At 48.7% G+C, this 18,137-nt stretch overlaps 1 protein-coding gene across 3 annotated transcripts in view; it reads left to right on the top strand.

Moving 5' to 3' along the window:
• MDGA1 (MAM domain containing glycosylphosphatidylinositol anchor 1) overlaps nucleotides 1-17,882 on the top strand; it is a 144,253-nt gene extending 126,371 nt beyond the window's left edge. For all 3 annotated transcript variants that reach the window (XM_075750087.1, XM_075750085.1, XM_075750084.1), the window contains 3 exons: nucleotides 14,805-14,935; nucleotides 15,896-16,004; nucleotides 17,323-17,882. In XM_075750087.1, the coding sequence (XP_075606202.1) occupies nucleotides 14,805-14,935; nucleotides 15,896-16,004; nucleotides 17,323-17,414 (332 nt within the window). In that variant the 3' untranslated portion in view covers nucleotides 17,415-17,882. The remainder of the gene's footprint in view (nucleotides 1-14,804; nucleotides 14,936-15,895; nucleotides 16,005-17,322) is intronic.
• Nucleotides 17,883-18,137: the final 255 nt, after the last annotated feature.

Genomic DNA, 18,137 nt, shown 5'->3' with positions numbered 1-18,137 from the left:
TACAAATGGAGCGTTTGTAGCCATGGTATAAAATATTCAGCAACTAGCAGAGCAGGGTGATGTTGAATATCTCTCAACTGATGAGAGAGCAGGGTGAAGGGGAGCTCCCTGGAGGCAATTCCCATTCTTCTGGAGTTATTTGGTCATCGGTTTTCCTTCCTTTGGCCCCCTGCAGAGCGAGCATTTGCATTGCCCTATGACCCCGCCAGCCCAAACACCAAAATCAGAGGGAGGGGAAGGAAAGAAATTTCGTTTCCACCAGGCATTCAAGGATGAGGGTGTCTTGCTTGCGGCAGGCGCAGATATATCAAATGAGGAATCGCTTGCTTTCTTTGGCAGAGGAAGCTAGCCATGGCAGGCAGTAACCAGTCACCAAGTTCAAAAAGCCTCTTTGTTGAGTTGACCTGGTGAGTCAGCATCGCAGCTGGGAGCAGATCCTCAAATCCTTGCTTCAGCCATCAGAGTCCTCTTCCTCCCTTCTCAGGGGCTGCCTAGGAGGGGGATGCTCTGAGGACACACTGTCCCCGACAGACTGCTCGCACCGCAGTCCCCTGCCACCTCTCTCTTATCTCCTAGCTTGGTGGTAGCCAGGTTATGATCTGCACAGCCTCCTGCCCACTCCTGGATGCTCTTGAAGACCCTGCAGCAAGAGATGCCGTCATGGTCAGACCACAGGAGGAAGGATGCTCAGAGGGACAAGGAAATTTCAGCCACAGTGGATTTAACTTTTTGTGTAGCCTTTGTGGTCCCCATGGTACACAGTGATTACTAATGCTATAGCTCCCTATCTCATGAGCCAGTGACTGTGCTCGTGGGGAAAACACTTGGGTCAAAGAGTTTACTTGCTCGCAGGGGTACTTACATAAAAGCAGTGATGTAAGATGCACCCAAGCAGCAATTTTTTTAGCCTTCTGATTTGTGAGCCCACTAGTAGACTGTTTTCAAACTATGTTTGTGGTGTTTTTAATAGCAGTAATCACTGCACACAGGCTTGTGATAAGATACGGCCTCAGAGAAGGGAGAAGGCAAAGACTCCTTCTTGCCCTGGGGTACATCCCAAGATGGGACTGTTCAGCTGCTTCCTGTAGTGAAACTGGCAAGTCCTGGGATTCAAGAGCTGGGCCTGATTGAATGCAATGTCTGAAGTCCCTGCTCTTGGCTTGCAATTTTTGTACTTTGAGCCTCCTTTCTGGGCTAGCAGTGTCATGGTCTTACCTTGGCCAGTTCCTCTCCCAGAAATCAGGGAACAGGATTATTTTCTGGCATGTGTCCAGCATCCATGAAACTAATGGAAAGTTAAAGGTGCTTTTGTTCCAGCTTAGTCTTGACATAGACTTTATCTGACCACCCCAGCTAGATCTAGCCTATGTATAATCAGGATGGGAAGCTTCTAATGGAATTGTAAACTACTCATTGCTCTCTACAGCATCTTGAGGAGAGGAAGTAGGGAGGGAGGTGCTGAGCTCTTCTCCCTGGTATCCAGAGATAGGATGTGTGGGAATGGTTCAAAGCTGCACCAGGAGAGGATCAGACTAGATATTATGAAACATTTCTTTCCTGAGAGGGTGGTCAGACACTGGAACAGGCTTCCTAGAGAGGTGATCAAAGTGGTCAGGCAGTTGGACTAGATGATGGTTGTAGGTCCCTTCCAACTGAACTATCCTATTCCATTCCATTCCATTTCATTCCATGACACTGTGAGGAACAGTGCTTGGGCTTGATTAAGAGAGATTTTGGTTCTGAGTCACTAGAAACAATGAGACCTGATCAGATCACTTGCCACATCATCCCAGTTCAAGAAAGCCTTAAGCTGTTTCACAGAGGTAATTGGATTGTAAGCAGGCCACTTACACTGGTGGTGTCACCACTGATGCCCTCCTGCTGAGTAGGAAACACAGATCTGGAAGGCCTGCCAAACTGAATTGCTTCTTTACTTCTTCAACTCAGATAATGCGACCAGTGCAAAGGTGTATCTGAGAGATTGTGGTGTATGATCACACATAGGAGCGAGTGCTAGCATGGATGCCATGTGGATGCATCTTGTTTCTGACAAGTGACAGTAGTCAGAGCTGTCAGGTCACACAGACTGATAGGTACCAGCTATGTCAATGTCAAAGAAATTTGAACCCTGAAGACATCGTTTTTTTAAGATTCCCTCATTCCTACACAAACCTTGTTTATGAACACAGCACCCTGCTACTGCACACAGTTATACAGGTGGCATCCTGGAGGTTGTTGCATTCTGTTGGATATATAAAGTTTACCATATACACAAAGGCATTGTTCGTGAAATCCATGCCATTATCTCCACGGTAGAGATTACATCACTGGATAAATTGAAGGGAGGCTGATTTTCCTAATGAGTATGATTCATTTCCCTCTAGGCTCTTGAAAACAAGTTGCAGTTAGATTTAAGTGAACAGTTTGTAATGAAAAAAATTATTCCATTTTTTTAATACTCTTTCCATTTATTCAGATGGGTTCTTGGCTTTACTCATTCCTCCATCAATAGATGTGTATTTGACTAATGTTTTATGCAGACATCCAGCAGCTTCCTGTGGGCTATGGTATGGACCGTTTGGATAGATTGTGGTCTCTTCTGGTAGTATCTGTTTGGTTTTTTTGGAAGTTAGTCAAATACCATGATCATGAGCAAGGATTATAAATACCTGGCAAGATAACCACGTATTTGTAAAGTGTCATTCAGCCTCTGTAGGTTCAATACAGTGGCTCTGAACCAAAGACTGTTGAAGTCATTGTTTTTCTAAAGACTTGAGTGAACTTTGGATTAGAGCCATAGATTTAAAGATTATTAAGACCAGATGGGACCAATACATCATCTAATCAAACTTCCTGCATAACAAGGGGCAGAGAACTCCCTTTAGTTACTCTTGCTGGAGCCCAGTAAATACTATGTGTCTATACCTTCATTGGATGTTTACTTACAAAGAGCACCAACAGCCTGCTTGACACACCTTGCAGATGTAGGACTGACTCATCCCTCAAAGAGCTTGGTGTGTAAAGCTGAAGAAGGTATGGAGAGGAGGGAAAGGTATTCAGATGTAGATTGACTGTGTGTCATTTTTATTCCACGAATAACGTGTCTTCATGCTGATGCAGGAATCCTGCTTAGTATCTTGAATCTGGGTGCATTGATTCCCGCCATTCCTTGCTCCTCACTAAAAGTGCATCACTGAATCAAGTTCCCAGTGCAGATAGCCACTGAAATGTTGCCTTCTTCAAAAGTCCTCTTCTTCTGTCTGACCAGTCATGATTTGACCACCTTCCTGCTGCAGAACTTGTTGGGAAGGTTGTCAGGGGCACAGATTGCTGACACCAGTTCAATTTGCGGATGCCCTAAATCCCCACATATCATCTTTGCTCCTGCTCACCTGATTTGAGTCACTGTTACTCATCTGGTGGGAAGTGGCTATGATCCCCCCTCCCCTCCTCCAGGCTCACAGCAAAATGTCTTTCCATTCAGACTTGCCTTGCAGCAGCTGTCTTGCACAAGGTTGAGTAGCTGTAAGGATGTACTCCAACCTGATCATCTCCCGAGACATTAGGTGTTGCATCAATTATTCAGGCCGTGAAATTGCTAGATACAAAACTTAACAGACATTTAAAAGGAAACAGGACCTCTCAGTGCATATCCAGCTACTTCCTTAGCATTCCCAGGTCACTCTTCTGTTCTCTCTATGGACCATTAACTATTTCACCAGTGTAAATATTTCACCAGTGTACAATTTCACAATTGTACAAGCGGAGGCTGAAGTTGGTCATTCTGGGTGCACAGCTGGAGACCCCTCTGGGTGCTCTGACAGGATAAAGGCTGGGGAGGGGGGTGGGCAGAGTGCACAACTATCTTGTGCTACTTGTGCAACCATCCCAATCTGTTCTTGAACTTTAACAAGACATGACTTTGTAACATGTATTAAAATGCTTCCCAGAAAATAAAAAAAATGCTCAACAAGTGTCAGTCATCACCATTACTTCCAGGAGTGATTGCCTCTCCCAAAGAGAGCTCTGCAGGGCGGACAGGCACCCCAGCACTTGAAGGAGTTTGCAGATCCAGGTTGGGAGTCTCACTGTCTTAGTCCAGTGGAAGTTTTCTGGTGAAAGTACAGCCAGGCGTGAAATGGGAAAGAAGTCTCTTGCTATAATGTATCCTGCCTCAAAGCTGGGAACTACTACTACTCTAAAAGCCTTCCTGCAGCAAACCACTTCCCAGGCCTGAAACATTCACCTCTCACATCTCCTTGAGTTTGGCAGAGGAGGAGACCGGAGAACAGATTTTGAGTAGTGTCTTCAGTTCAACAGGAAGAATATGTGATCTCAGCTGCTCGTTCCTGCTGTCTTGCTGGCTTCTGCATCGCACTGAAACAGCCCATCTGCTCCAAGCCCTGCAGCCCTGCAGCTGCCCTGTGCTTGGCTCCTGGGACTCAGAGACCACAGACTGGGTGATGATGGGGAAACAGGTTGTTAACAGGGATAGAAAAGAGACAGGCAAAGTATTCCTCAGGATAAGTACATCTGCTTCTGCAGGCTTTTTTGTCAGGAACCCTTCCACACACACCACTTGAATTTTCGGGGCTCTGGGAGGCTCCCTCCTCCCTAGCTGAGGTCTTTGCAAAGCCTGCCCACAGAAGGGAGGCAGGCACGCTCCCCCTGCCTGGCTGTTGTGCTCTTTTAAACCTGGCAGTGTCTATGAAGCAGACTTCTGTTTCAGCTCGTCTGAGAGAGCTGAGCACAGTGCATGCTCTCAGTCTGAGAGCTGAGCACATGAATTGCGCAAAGGACCCAGCTGTCTCTGGTGGCAAAGATGAAAGGGTCCGTTATCAAAGCTGGGAGAAGAGAGAGCATTTGCCTGGAGGCATCTGGGCGTGTCACGAAACAGAGGGTGAACAAGGAGCAAGCAGACCTTACAGCAACTATGGTTCACTCCGCTTCTTGAGTCTGCAGAATTGGTGGGAAAAGTTGCCTACACATGGTCTCCTTCTTGCTATGTTCCTCGTACTTCCATTTTCCCCCAGGCTGGCCTCTCCTCCCAAAGGTAGCACCCAGCACTTCTGGGGACCACCAGGTACAGCAACAGTAAGAGGGAAGGAGCTGCCTGGCTGCCTTCAGACAGCTTGATTCCAGAAAACATCGGAGGGGTAGAAAGATATAGGCTGCTGCAGCTCACTCACCTGGACCATAATCCAGACAGTCCATTCTGGGGTTTCAGATTAATTTAGATGCTCGAATCTACAGCAGTCAACTTCAGGATAACGGTGAGCGATGCAGGCTGCCAGGTGAGAAGAGGGAGGTATCTGACAAAGACCAACACTAGCTGTCTTTCTACTCAGGACAAACAGGAGTCTGATCCCACCAAATCACCCTCTGGGCCTCCTTTGGAACCCTGTCTGTACATACGAAGCCCTTGTGCAGGTGGTTTTGCTGGCAGCTGAAGCCGGGGCCCCCCATCACATGCCCCATAAAGGTTAATTCACATGTCTTCTGTCCCCCTGTCCCATGTGTCCACGAGAAGTGGTGCAGAAATAGTCAAACATTTGCTCATTAAATTAAGGGCAAGATGGTGCCATATTTGGGAGGATTAGGGCCACAATAAAGGCAGCAGGGCTGGTCTGTTTTGCTGCCCACAGAAGCTGCCCACCTTGCACTGGAGGAGTCAGGGCTTTGCGGGTGCATCCCCACGGGCACGTCCCATCCAGCTTGCCAGGAGCTGCACAGAGACACAAAGGCAGTGGCATCCATTTTGGTGCTGAGCACCCGGGGCTCCCTCTGCCCTGCCTGGGGCCGAGTCGGACGCAGCGCTGGGCTCATACATAGCCGTGGCCCTGACGAGTGACCAGCTCTGAACTTACCCCTGAATCACCCTTTCCCCTTGCTCTGCTGAAACCGTGTTTCCTTCTGCTACTACAGCCAGCTTTCCCTGACCAGACACTTTGCACCTTTAGTACACCTTCCCTCCCAACAGAATTTCACTGATGAGGCTTTTTTTTCTGTTAAACAGACAAAACCAAGGATTTGATCCAACTGTCTAGTTTATCTATTCAAGCTCAGCAAGGAATGCAACACTGCTGTCTGGGAAGGGTCTATTTCTGCCTGCTCTGCATTTAACGTAGATTGTATTGTTGAAGGCTTGCTTGGAGAGCTCCCAAAGAGCAAGGACGAACTCTCTGGCTATGTAGGTAGAAGCAGTGGCTATGGAAAGGTCATAGCTCCTTTCTTAGGGCTGGATGGATAGAAAAGGAGTTGTACAACTCCATTTAGACCAGGATATATTTCGTCCTGCTCCATGACTTCAGGCAGGCAACATCCTGTCTGTGTTTTTGTATGGGAGATCCTTGCTAGGAGCAAAAGCAAGCCCTAGCTCAGGGGTGGTACAGGTTGTTCTCAATCTCTGGAGATGGAGTTCTGCTCAAAATGTCCAGGAGAACTTCTTTCCACAGCTATATCCTCTCCTTCTTAGAGAGGGTGCACATCCTTAGCCTTTACAAGGATCTCTGGATAAAAACAAGCTGTTGAGGCAGGTCTGGAGCATAAAACAACAGGAGACATTTCCAACAAATATATGTTTTTTCTTGTAATGCAAATTCCTCCCTTTTGGGGTTGATGGTATTTCCTGAAGAGTGAGAAATCCCATGAGAAAGAATCTCTGTGTGGTGAGGTATATGGACAGACAGATACTGTAAATTACCACACATATTGGTTATGGAGGGAGTCACGCAAGGAGCTGGAGTGTTAGCATGAATTATCATGGCACAGAGGACACAGAGCAAATGGGGGCTTCTTTGCATCCAGACAGCACCTTCTGACAGCGTGCTGCATATATCAGCATGGAGGGGGTCATAGCAAGGCAGGATGAACCCCAGGGGGGATCTCCATCTCACAATGGAGCATCACCGTGCTGGAACAGGGCTTGGCAGCATATTTGGGTCTGCTAGGGGTCAAAGAGACCAACAAGGCAGGTCAAGCACCATCCTACTCAGTAAGCAAGCAGGGGACACTCACTAAGGTCCTTCCCATCACTGACGCTGAGATTACTGGGTGCTTCCCTCTCTGGGAAAGCATTTCTGTCCCCTGAGCTGGGGCTGGGAGGAGCAATCTCTGGAGAGGCTGCCTGGTCCCCACAGGCTGAGTGCACGCTCTCCCCGCTGGGCTTGGCGAGGGAGGGGGACGTGTGCTGGAGCACAGGTGTTTGGAGACTCGCTCAGCTCACAATGCCGTTTGTTTTCTGCTTTGCTGGGTTGTAAACAAGCACGCGTCCAGCTGAGAGAGTAGTATGCGCCATCCTGCCCGCTTGCCTCCCTCTGCCTACAGAGGGCAGGAGGTCTCCAGAAGGTGTGGGGAAACTGAGGACCTGGTCACTATTCGGCTGAGTGTCTGGACTGAAGGCAAGCGGGACCACTACTCGGCAGGTGATAGGCAGAGGGAACCTGCTCCTAGCCTGATCCCGTGGTCAGATCTGCTGCGAATTGCCATGATGACTCCGGCGCTGGCCGTGGGCAGGCACCACGCAGCACAGCAGCACGGTGAGCTGGCACATGGGAGCAGAGCTGCTGCTGGCGGCAGCATCCGGGGGGTCTGAAAACACAGCTGGGCTTGGGGCTGAGAGTCAGACACCCCATCTGTCCTGTAGGAAAGGACATAGTCTGTCCACAGTGTCCCCTGCAAAATGTTTAAGTATGGGAAAGGGATGGGATTAAGCAAGATGGTGTAGCGGATGAGACGTGAAGTTGGCAAAAAGCCCGAGGACTCCTGATTCTTGTCTTTTAAATGCCAGATTCTCTACCCACCTCTCTACTCTGCCCTGGCTGCATATTGGATGGGCCTTTGTCACTCTGAGATAGCATAAATTTAACGTTATGGAGCATGGAGATTTTTTTTCTCCCTTTTTTGAATTCCATAAACCACATCCTGTTGTCCATGCATATAAAGCCTGTTACTGGTCACAAACAACCTCTGAGGGAATTTTCCATGAAAAGGGGTGGCAGGATTTTGTTCCGTACACAGCATCAAAGATGGAAGTCTTGTATCGTTCATCTTTCTGTGCTAACACTTTCTCTAATTAGACCATGGATCAAATGAGCAAAGGAGCTCAAGCATAGCTTCATTGCAAGTCTGCTCCTACCATATCACCATCTGCTCTCTATGTACACAGACAGGTGGGGATATGCTGGCGAGAAGGAGCTGTAGCTGTAGTTTGCCTGCCTTCCCCCCCGTTAGCACTCCCATTCCTCATCACGAGGCAGACATGACCATACCGTTGCATTTACCACACTGCCTGCATGCCCCAGGTCCCCCCCAACAAGCATGTCCCCCCTCGGGGGTCCAGCCACGTGTCCGCTTTTCCTCTTTACAGTAGAGTGTTGTTGCTTCTCTGCTGGTCCATTCCCTCTGTCCCAAAATTCATATGCATGCCAGACAGGTGAGATAGCGATGGATCATAGATCAATCTGTGCAATTGGCTTTGCCGTGTCAGGGGATATTGCTTCAAGCCCATCCTCATTTGATGGTGGTTTAGGAGGTCAGAGGTGGAAATGTGTTTGTTTCTTTGATTTTTTTAAATCCACAGTAAAATCCAAAGAAAATTCCCTGTAGCCAGATATAAGTAATTTTCACAGGTTTGTTGTAGGGGAAACATTGCCAATCAAAACTTACCATATTGCTGTTTATATCCCCAGAAAGTCCCAGGCACAGCAGGGAACTGGAGGCTTTGATTCCCCTGATCCCTTTCACTATAGCCTCCCCACCGTAATGAAGCAGAAAGAGTGTCCCATAGCAATTAGCCGGCCTGCAGCACAGCACTGAACATGCTCAGTGCCTCTCTTAAGCCAGTGGGGATGCCTCGTGAATAGAGGTGGGATAGTGGTGCTTTCCAAACTCTGACCAAGACTCCGTTCTCTTCCTATCGATGAGCTCTCTGAACTGTCCCGCTTTGAAGTTATTGAAGCAGTGGCTGCAGGAAGGGGGTCTGTGTACTGACCCTGTGACTGGAAACAGGGGACCCTGCACATCAAGCTGACATCAGTTAAAGACATGTAGAGAGAAAGTTTTCGGTAATTAGGAGTGGAAAGCAGCCGAGAGGCTTTAATTCTTACTCCACATATGCTAATGTATGAAGCATCATGAAAGACTGTGAAAGAGTAAATACATCCTATCATGGCACAAAGGCAACTAGAAATTATGAGTCAGTACAAGCTGATATTATTTCTCCATCTCTGTTTTTCCACCCTCTGCTTTCTAGCTCTCAGAGCAGTAACTTTCCCCCACAGCACTGTAACTGAGAACACCAGCCTGACACTGACTGCTATTCATCAACATCCATTTAAATGCGAGAGGGAGAGAGACCTGTGTTTGTTGCGAGGATTATGAACAGTAATAGATTCTTTCTGGGGACCGTCATTCAGTCCTAGCATTTGCCTACACTAAGCTTTGGGGTTTTAGTTTGTGATCAGTGGTGTTAACACTAAACCACACTTAGGGAAGTGCTCAGAGCCCCTGTTAGAAAGGTGAGAGCTCTTTTCTCCCTGGCCTGGTTTTAGCTCTCATACTGGGTCTGCAAGTGACTCTGCCAGGCTATACAAGGTCTGAGTCCTCCCCACACCATGTATCTCCTTCCATCCACTGGACATCTCTTGCTATGAATCAGTTTCTTCTTCTTATCTCAATCTGTCTTGCCTGCAGTTGATATGCCATGGGAATTTCCACAGGGGCTTCTAGCCCTGGATTCCCAGTTAGGTACCAGACCTATACTGGGGCTGCAGCCAGGATTTCGCATGGATAGCTGATCTCCTGAGATCACGCCATGCTGGAGCAGGGATCCTGCAGGAGCACAGCAGGGAGTCACGGTGAGACCAGGCTATGTGCGAGCCTGCAGCCAGCCCAGCTCCTGGCTGTGGATCCCGACAGCCTTCCCTATGCATCCCACGGAGCTCTGCTGCACTTGGCACAGCACCTCATCTCTCAGCGTTCAGCGTTGTCCTCCCTTTGCTTCTTAGCCGCTCCAGCTGCCCACCTTTCATCCAAGCTACATAAACTGAGCTGTGCCTCGGCCTTTCCCCACCCATCACCCCTCATTAACCACCCCCCCAGCTGCCCCACAGAGAGCTCTTGAGGAAACCTCTACCTTCTCTGCCATCCCGCAGGGACTGTGCCTGCGGCCCTGCCCCTACAGACCCTGCCTCCCTCCCAGTGCTGCCTGCGCCAGCTTTTCGGGATCTACACTGCTATTCAGTGCAACAGTGAAGTCCCCATCCCATGGAAACTGAGAGAAGACCTTTTCTTGTTGTGAGAAGGTAACATTTAAAGGCATCCCTTGGGCTACTCTATCTGGCAGCCCAGCTGGTGCTCTTTTGTGTGAGTGCCACTCTTTTGAAATGCCAAGTCTGGTCTTAAAGGCAGCCAGCAGAAGGTACAGCTCACTCTCCCTGTAATTGATTCCTCATCACTCGTCACTGGCCTTTATTCACCCTTTTGATTGGAAAGAACGGATAATACAGATTACAAGACAAATGCGAAGACTGCCTTGTATGGGGAGAGGTAACAACGGGATTGCTGGTGTCCTGGGATTTCCCTTGTGTTTGTCTGTCTCTGGTCAGCTGGAGAGATTTAGCAGCAGATAGATGGTCTGTCTTTGTGTGTCCCTCACCAGCAGGTGCCCTTAGGAAATGCCAGACACATCTGATGGGGGAGATGGGGAAGGGGAGACAATGACAGAAGTAGGTAACAAAACCGGCCAGCTGGATTTGGACTCTGATACAGGAAACTAGGCATGATTGTAATATAAAACCAGGCAAAAGGGGTGGCTGCAACAGCTGGCACTGGAGAACAACCCAGATGGGTCTTTCACATCTCCACTGATGGAGGCATGGAGGTTGGACAGCAGGTCCCACTTTCGTTCTTCGTCATTTTGTGACCACTGGAAAGGTAGAAGAGCTCAGGCACTTCTGTTCCCTATTGTCTTCTTGCTCAGGTCTCGTAAAATGTTTGCTATGCTTCTGAGTTCCCCTCTAAGTGAATGAATGTTATTATCCTTCTTAATTATCATCCTATCATGTCAGCAGATAAAAGTAGGTAAAAGCAGTTTGCTAAGGATCACGTGGCAAGTCATTTCACAGCTGTGAATGGGCTCCTCACACCCCACACATGTGTGGACCACTCATTGGCCACCTCCTGCAAAGTGGGATTTGGATATATAGTCTGTGCTCTAGGAAGGGCACCTTACAAGCATCAGGTGGCTAGTTTGGTCTGAACTTGTGTGACATGCTGAAAGTTACACAGGGAGCAAAGATAGTTAATAAGGCACAAGATGGGTATTGCTAGATTGCATGGAGGTGGGTATGGGCAGGTGTGAATTCACCAGAGGTCAAGAGCTACAGATGTCAATATCTACATAGTGTCCACCTCCTTTTTAGCCTGAGACTTAATCTATGGATTTTCATGACTGTAAGTGGGATCCTGGAACAACATTTGATTTTAGGGCAGTGGCCTGAACCCAAAGCTTTCCCTTGGAAAACACAAAGGCCTGCAGCACTTGTTCCATCTTGCAGTTGGCTTTTGGGGCCAAACTGGAAGATGGAGATAAAGAAGCTCTGAGGAACTGGAAAGATGACTTGGAGCTTTCTGCAGTCCAGGACTGCGATGCTTTATGGCTCTGCCTGGAGCTCAGACCTGAAGGTTCATTTTCAAGTACCTCCTTCACAGGCTACATGCGCTTAAACTTGACTGGCAGCCTGTGGGAGACTGACACATGGCAGAAGGGAATAAACTAGAAGACCTGCAGAATCTTTCACATCTACAACACTGTGGACCTAGTTCAGATGGGGTAGAGACTTCATCCCTGTTTAGTTTGAGGTCCTGGAGTCTCTGCCATGCCTCCCAGAAGCACATTCCCAGTGACAGCATTACTGGGAAAGGGGGGTGGTGTGGTTCTCTCCCAGCCTCAGGGAGGCTCTGTAACTTGGCAGGGATTGCAGGTAGGGCTATGAGATCTGACTCCACAACTCTGATTTGTAAGTCATGGGCACACTGTTCATCTGTTCTGACTTTCACTTTTCCATGTGTAGACAGGGGTGGTGAAATACTGCATGTTGTGGGCAGATAAGGGAGCTTCCTTTCCAATTGCAAACCATTTGAAGAATGCCTGCTTATATTCAGTATTGTTCTATTAGGGAATTTAGGGGCCAAAAGGTTGAAACTTTTTTCCTGATGCTGTCAGGACATGCAGCTGTCAGCCAGGATATTGCTCAGGCTTGGTTTGGGTTTAGGCCAGGCATTCACAGCCAGTGCTTTGGGGGCACTAATTTGCATTCCAGATGCTTCTCTGGGTCTCTTTCTATCTCGCCTTCGTTTTTTTCCTAGGGCATCAAAGTTCATTTGCTGCCTGATTTGTCCCAGTGCTGGCTACTCAGCCAGGCTCTTGCACGGCAGATCCTAACTGCAAGTCCCCAAATGAGGGTAGAATAGATAACGGTTGTTTTTAATCCTTGCTTGCTAGCAGCTTCATATTCTCCATTCACTCTCAATCCCTCACCTTACCAGCTCTGGCATCTGTAACTAGCTGTTCTGAACACACTCCTGTTGACACTGATCTATGGGGTTATGTAGATCCTGTGTTGGCCATCAGTTTGGCCAAGGGTCTCCATGAGGACTAGGTATCCTTCTTAAGACAGGCTTTCCCTCGTAGGAAGCTCCTGAGGGCAGAGAGGACACCAGGAAACCAGCGGCTCAAAGCTGATTTTGCCAGAGGCTCCTGTAGTGACTTCTCTCGTCCTTGGCACTGTGTTTCCAGGAGAAGATCCCACTCACTTGCCTTTGTCTCCCCAAGGTCATGCAGTGTGAGCTGGTCTCTCTCTCTAGAGAGAGAAACAAGTTATTTCACTCCTCCTCTTGGGTTGTGGTGTGCATCCCAAACTGGGTACCACCGGGGAAAGGAATTGAACACACTCTCCCTGTCCGGTCAGGCCTTCATCTAGTTTTCTCAGCCAGACTTACTGCTAACGCTTCTGAATATTTCCAGGCAATAACATGCCTCTCTTTTCTCAGTTCACTAAATTATACACATATTTCATTCTTTTAACCTTTTCTTGTAAAAGTCAGCCACTCAGAATCTAAACATTTTATCGTCTTTATTATGCATCTCTGAACTCCCTGTGATGTATCAGAGCTTTCTGACAGCCAGGTACTCGATGGGGGTACTTCCAGGTCCCTGTCCTTCACACAGTGCCCCCAAGGCCGATATGCCAAGAATGAAGAATTTCAGGGGATCGTGAAGGAGGGAGGTTATATAGGAAAGTTTCTTTCCCTGTCTCTTCCCCTGAGCTCTCGTTGATGTCTCTCAGAAGGGCTTCCCCAGGTGGGAATGCAGCATCCCAGGCACAGACAGACTATGGACTTATAAGTAAGGGTTGTTACTGCCTCTCTGCTCTCAGGTGTAATATGTCTGTGTATGGAGACCAGAAACTCTGATGAGCAACAGCATGACTAGAGTTGTGATTGATCTTTTGGTTTGCCAGCTGAATTGGAGGAAAAAAAAAAAAAGAGAGAGATAAAGTGTTTCAGGTCAACCCTGAGTTAATGTTTAAAAATATTTTTTCACTGAAACAAAAAAAGGAAAAAAAGTCAGCTGAGGGGATTACTAAAAAGATGCTGCAGGAAGACAAACTGAAATGGTTTCATTTGGTGGTGGAGGGTAGGAGGTTGTGACACTTCAAAGTGAGAACTGGAAATGTGTTGAGATTTGTTGGCTTTGGTTTTGGTTTAATGGCAGATGAAACCTTGTGGGAATTGCTTTGTTTGAAAGAACTTAAAGTCAGCGTTGATTCACAGGGTCTTTGTGTCTCTCTGAAAACACGGGGCTGGGATGGTACAGGCAGTGTGTGTGGTACAGGCAATGCCACCTAGCACAAGCAAAGAACGGCTGCTCACTCCAAGGCTGCTTCCAGGGCAGCTGGCGACTGAGGACACAAGTCGTATTGCTGCAGCTGATGGGCAGGGCCAGGGCAGGGAGAGGGCTGTAATCTGCATAGCATACGTCAGGTGTTAGTGGTGAACGGGGAGAGGGAAACATGTGTCCTGGGCTCCACAGTTCAAGTGGGATGTAGAGAAACTGGTGTGGGTCCAACAGAGGGGCGGTCAGGAGGGTCAAGGGCCAGGAGCAGAAGTCTTGGGGAAGAGAGGTTGAGGGATCTGGACTTGCCCAGACTGGCAAAGAGGAGGCTGCTATCAGCCCTTGGCCCCCAACTCTTTGAAGGGCAATTTCGAAGATAACGGAGCCAAAATCTTATCAGTAGTATTAGACAATGTAATAGGGAACAGCGGCCACAACTTGTAGCACTGGAGGTTCATACTGGACATTAGGAAAAGTCACTTTCCTCGGGGAATTTCAAGACTTGGCCAGGCAAAGCTCTACATGCCCTCATGTAGAGCTGGAGACAACTTCAAGGAGGAGGTTGGATGGGATGCCTCTAGAGGTCCCTTGCAGCTGGCATTTCTGCCACCCCCTTCTTGTGCCATGCTACAGACTTCTTTCTCATCCTGTCCTTTCTGTCTTCCTCTATGTCTGTGTCCTCCCTTGGATAGCCGAGATGGATGAAATGCTCCAATAGCACTTACCCATCAAGCCAGGAGAAAGCTGGTTCCCTCCAGAGGTTACCAGTTCTGCAGGCTGTCCCTGGGCCGGCTGGGGCATACAGCTGTGGCTCAAGGCTGAGCCCCAGAGCTACGCCGGGTGCCAGCCCAGCAGGCTGGGCTACCCGCCTGCCCTATCATGCCAGCACCTGGTTTCTCTCTTACAGGCTCCTTGAACCTGCTAGTTCGTGTGCGGAACAAGCGAGCCATCGACACCCAGGTCTGGTCACTCAGTGGGAACCGGGGGAATATGTGGCAGCAAGCACATGTGCCCATCAACCCGCCCGGGCCCTTCCAGGTAAGTCAGGTCCACAGCCAAGGAGCCACCTGCCACCTGTCCTGTCCATGTGCCATGGGCTGTAGGAGACTTCTCAGCAGACATCTGACTCCGTGGCACAGGGGCTGGTCGTGCACAGGGAGGGCACTGAGACCTCTCCACCCCCAGGGTCACTGGGGCAGGGCAAGAGCTTGATGGATGCACAGAAATCAAATCCACTTCTCTCTGAAGCCATTCAACGTCATTATGTGCAAGCATCCGTTTGGCACTATAAATTTTCTGATTTTTGCTGGTCTGGAAAGAGCTCCTTCTGGTACCAGGTCTGTGTGACAGGTCTCGGTGTTGAGCAGCTGGGGGATGCTGCCCTGTTGGTATAAAGTGACTTTGAGCGCTAGAGGTGCTTTGAGCATGTGCTGCAAGAGCCCACCCCCACTGTCCTCTTGGTTTAGGACTGTAGGACAGTTTGTGAATATGAGCCGGGCACTCTGGATCTGCTCATCCAGTTGTTTATGCATACCCAGGAAGTGGGCTGCTTTGTTACTGGATGTTTTATTGCTGATGTTTTTGCCCAGTATGTTATTTTGTGAGAGCTGGGTCCGTGCAGGCCGATAAGTTGTGGCACTGTGGCAAAATGCCCAGCTTGCTTTTGGGTACTTTAAAATAATAAATAAGGATTTAGTTACTCTTGCGAGCACTGTTCAGTATTGGTTGGTTTGTTAGTGCAGCACACTTAATAAAGCAGAGCTCTGCATGCTCATTTATTACTCTACAGACGCTCAGCACACAGGGGTTGGTCCTGTAAGCAGTGGGGTCTGGGTCTCAGATCCTGTGTGTACTGGAGACACGGAAAGGAGTCATTCACTTGTGGACCTGATCAGATATGGTCTGTGCCCTGCTCACCTCCGCAGTGCCCCCCAGCACGGGAAGGGTCCCCCACAACTGCAGCTTCATGCTGGGCTCTGTCCCGTGCTCTGTTTGCAGATCATCTTCGAAGGTGTCCGGGGCACGAGCTACGAGGGGGACATTGCCATCGATGACGTCACTTTGAAAAAGGGGGACTGTCCAAGGAAGCCAATTGGACCAAATAAGGGTGAGAGTGTGCATGCCTCAGAGAAAAAACGCGTCGGTGGGAGTGTATACACGAATGCACATGCTAGGGATGTGCAGCTAATTTCAGAGCACATTGAGGCGTTGGTGGCACTCAACAAGATGGGTCGACTCCATTAGCACAAGGGCTGTCAGGACCTTGAACTTGTTCTTTATAGTCATGAGCTCACAGGAACAACCAGATCCTGTAGGGACTGTGCTGCCAGACACCAGCATGCTGAAACCTGCACCAGTATGTTGGGTTGGGGATGTCATCCCCAAGAAGCTGAAGGCTTCTGCAATATCTCATTTCCTGGAAAGCCTAGATATGGGAGCTTTGGAGGGGCAAAGACCTTCTGCAGGCTCTAAGTGCCCCCGTAGCATTAAGTCAGTCCTTCTCCAGGGGAAAAAATCTGCCTTTTGGAGCCTGGAGCCAGGCAGGGCTGGGCTTCTTCCCCTTGCCCTCTGAGCAGAGAGGCACAGCCAGGCAGGGTATTGCACGTGCAGGATGGGAGCAAGCTACTCCAGCTGTATATCACCTCCCTCCTGATCTTGACAGTGGGTGCTTGAGCTAAATCTCACCAGCCCCTTTCCAGTCCATCCACATCATCCTGGTGACAGCATTGCAGAAATGGAGACAATCGCACTCTCGCTGAGGTGCACCGTAGGTTGAAGCCATAGCAAGATTACATAGGCATTAGTCCTTGGGTGGGAATCACTGGTGTGCCTTGTGCCTTAGTCTTGCCTGTGCCCTTGATAGCACACCCTCAGGTGGGCAGGAGAGAAGATGTTCAGAGTATGCAAGCCAGAGCCAGACAGGCACTTGTGAGCAAAGTTCAATTTGTCTTACTTATTTTTGAAGGGAAAAAACTCTGTTGAGGAAGAGTGACTTTCAGCAATTTTCTTAATTCCAAAGGTGAAGAGGGAAACAAAACATCAAAATAGAACACAAAAATTTCAACATTTCGGGTGCAGTTAAATGTCTGTTTCAGCCTGAGATGGCCAAGGTGTAACCAAAACACAAACAAAACTTTTTTCTTTTTTTTTCACTCAAGTTGAATCTTGAAGAAAGATGGGGAAGAAAGGAGGGTTGAATTGCAAAAGTAACTGAGATTCAACCTTTTCTCCCAAGCTGAAAAAGAAATAATTCTGGGAGGCCTTGAAAATGTCCAGGGAAGGCTAGAAAGGTCTTCCAGTAGATCTGGGAGGTACTTCATGGTTCGAGGTGGGAGGAGAGGCTAAACGCTGATGTGCACTGAGTTGTTTGATGAGGTCTGGATCCATCCCATCACTAATTCTTTTTCTCTCTCCTTGGCTGGCAGCGGTTGCTCTTCCAGGAAGCAGTGCCCCGGCTGTGCACAGCCCTTGTGTTTGTGGCCCATTGACTTTCTTCCTTTACGTGCTGCTCAGATGATGGCAAGCGAGCGCTCCTGTCTTCGGACCGAGACATTCCTGCTCCTTTCCTACTCAGCCACCTCTGCTCCTCTTCCTCCCCTCCTCACTGGCACACCAAAGTGTCCATATGTTACCAAAGACTGACAGGCATGACCACGCAAAGGGATCTGGTTCAGAACTGGAGCACTCCTTGAGAAAGTCGTAATGTCTAGAACAAAATTAAAAAATAAAGACAAAATTTTTTTAAAAGCACGTGCATGAGAGAGAGTGAGAGAGAGAGAGGAAGGAAGGAAAGAAACAGAAACATACAGAAGAGAAGGAATGAAAGACAAAAAATAGGAATGAAGAAAAGTGAAGAGCAAATGAAGGAGGAAAAAAACACCCCCATGTTTCCTCGGGAATGTCGGACAGGGCTTCCTCAGGGAAGTGGGAACTTGTTTTAAAAAAACAAACAAACAAAAATATATTAAAGCACAAATTTCTACCAGAACAGTTACCTTCTTTACTGCAGAGCCCACAGCTTAGTGGATGTTATACCGCAGTATTCCCCTGGTCTCCCTATGCTCTCCCACTGGCTGGGGCTGCCCCGCTCCAGCTGCAGCTCCCTGCAGTAACACCGGCCTCGACAGCGGGGCAGCAGCCGCCCCACTTGCCAGTGGCCGGAGCATCTTGCCTCGCACCGCATGTGCTTCAGTGTCTCCATCCATTCGCATCTTCCAGGCTCTCATGTATTTAATTACCC

The sequence above is a fragment of the Balearica regulorum genome, chromosome 3 (assembly GCF_011004875.1).
Source record: "Balearica regulorum gibbericeps isolate bBalReg1 chromosome 3, bBalReg1.pri, whole genome shotgun sequence".
NCBI classification, from domain to species: Eukaryota; Metazoa; Chordata; class Aves; order Gruiformes; family Gruidae; genus Balearica; species Balearica regulorum.
The sequence above is the reverse complement of the archived record's forward strand: the minus strand, read 5'-3'. Positions and strand labels throughout refer to the sequence as shown.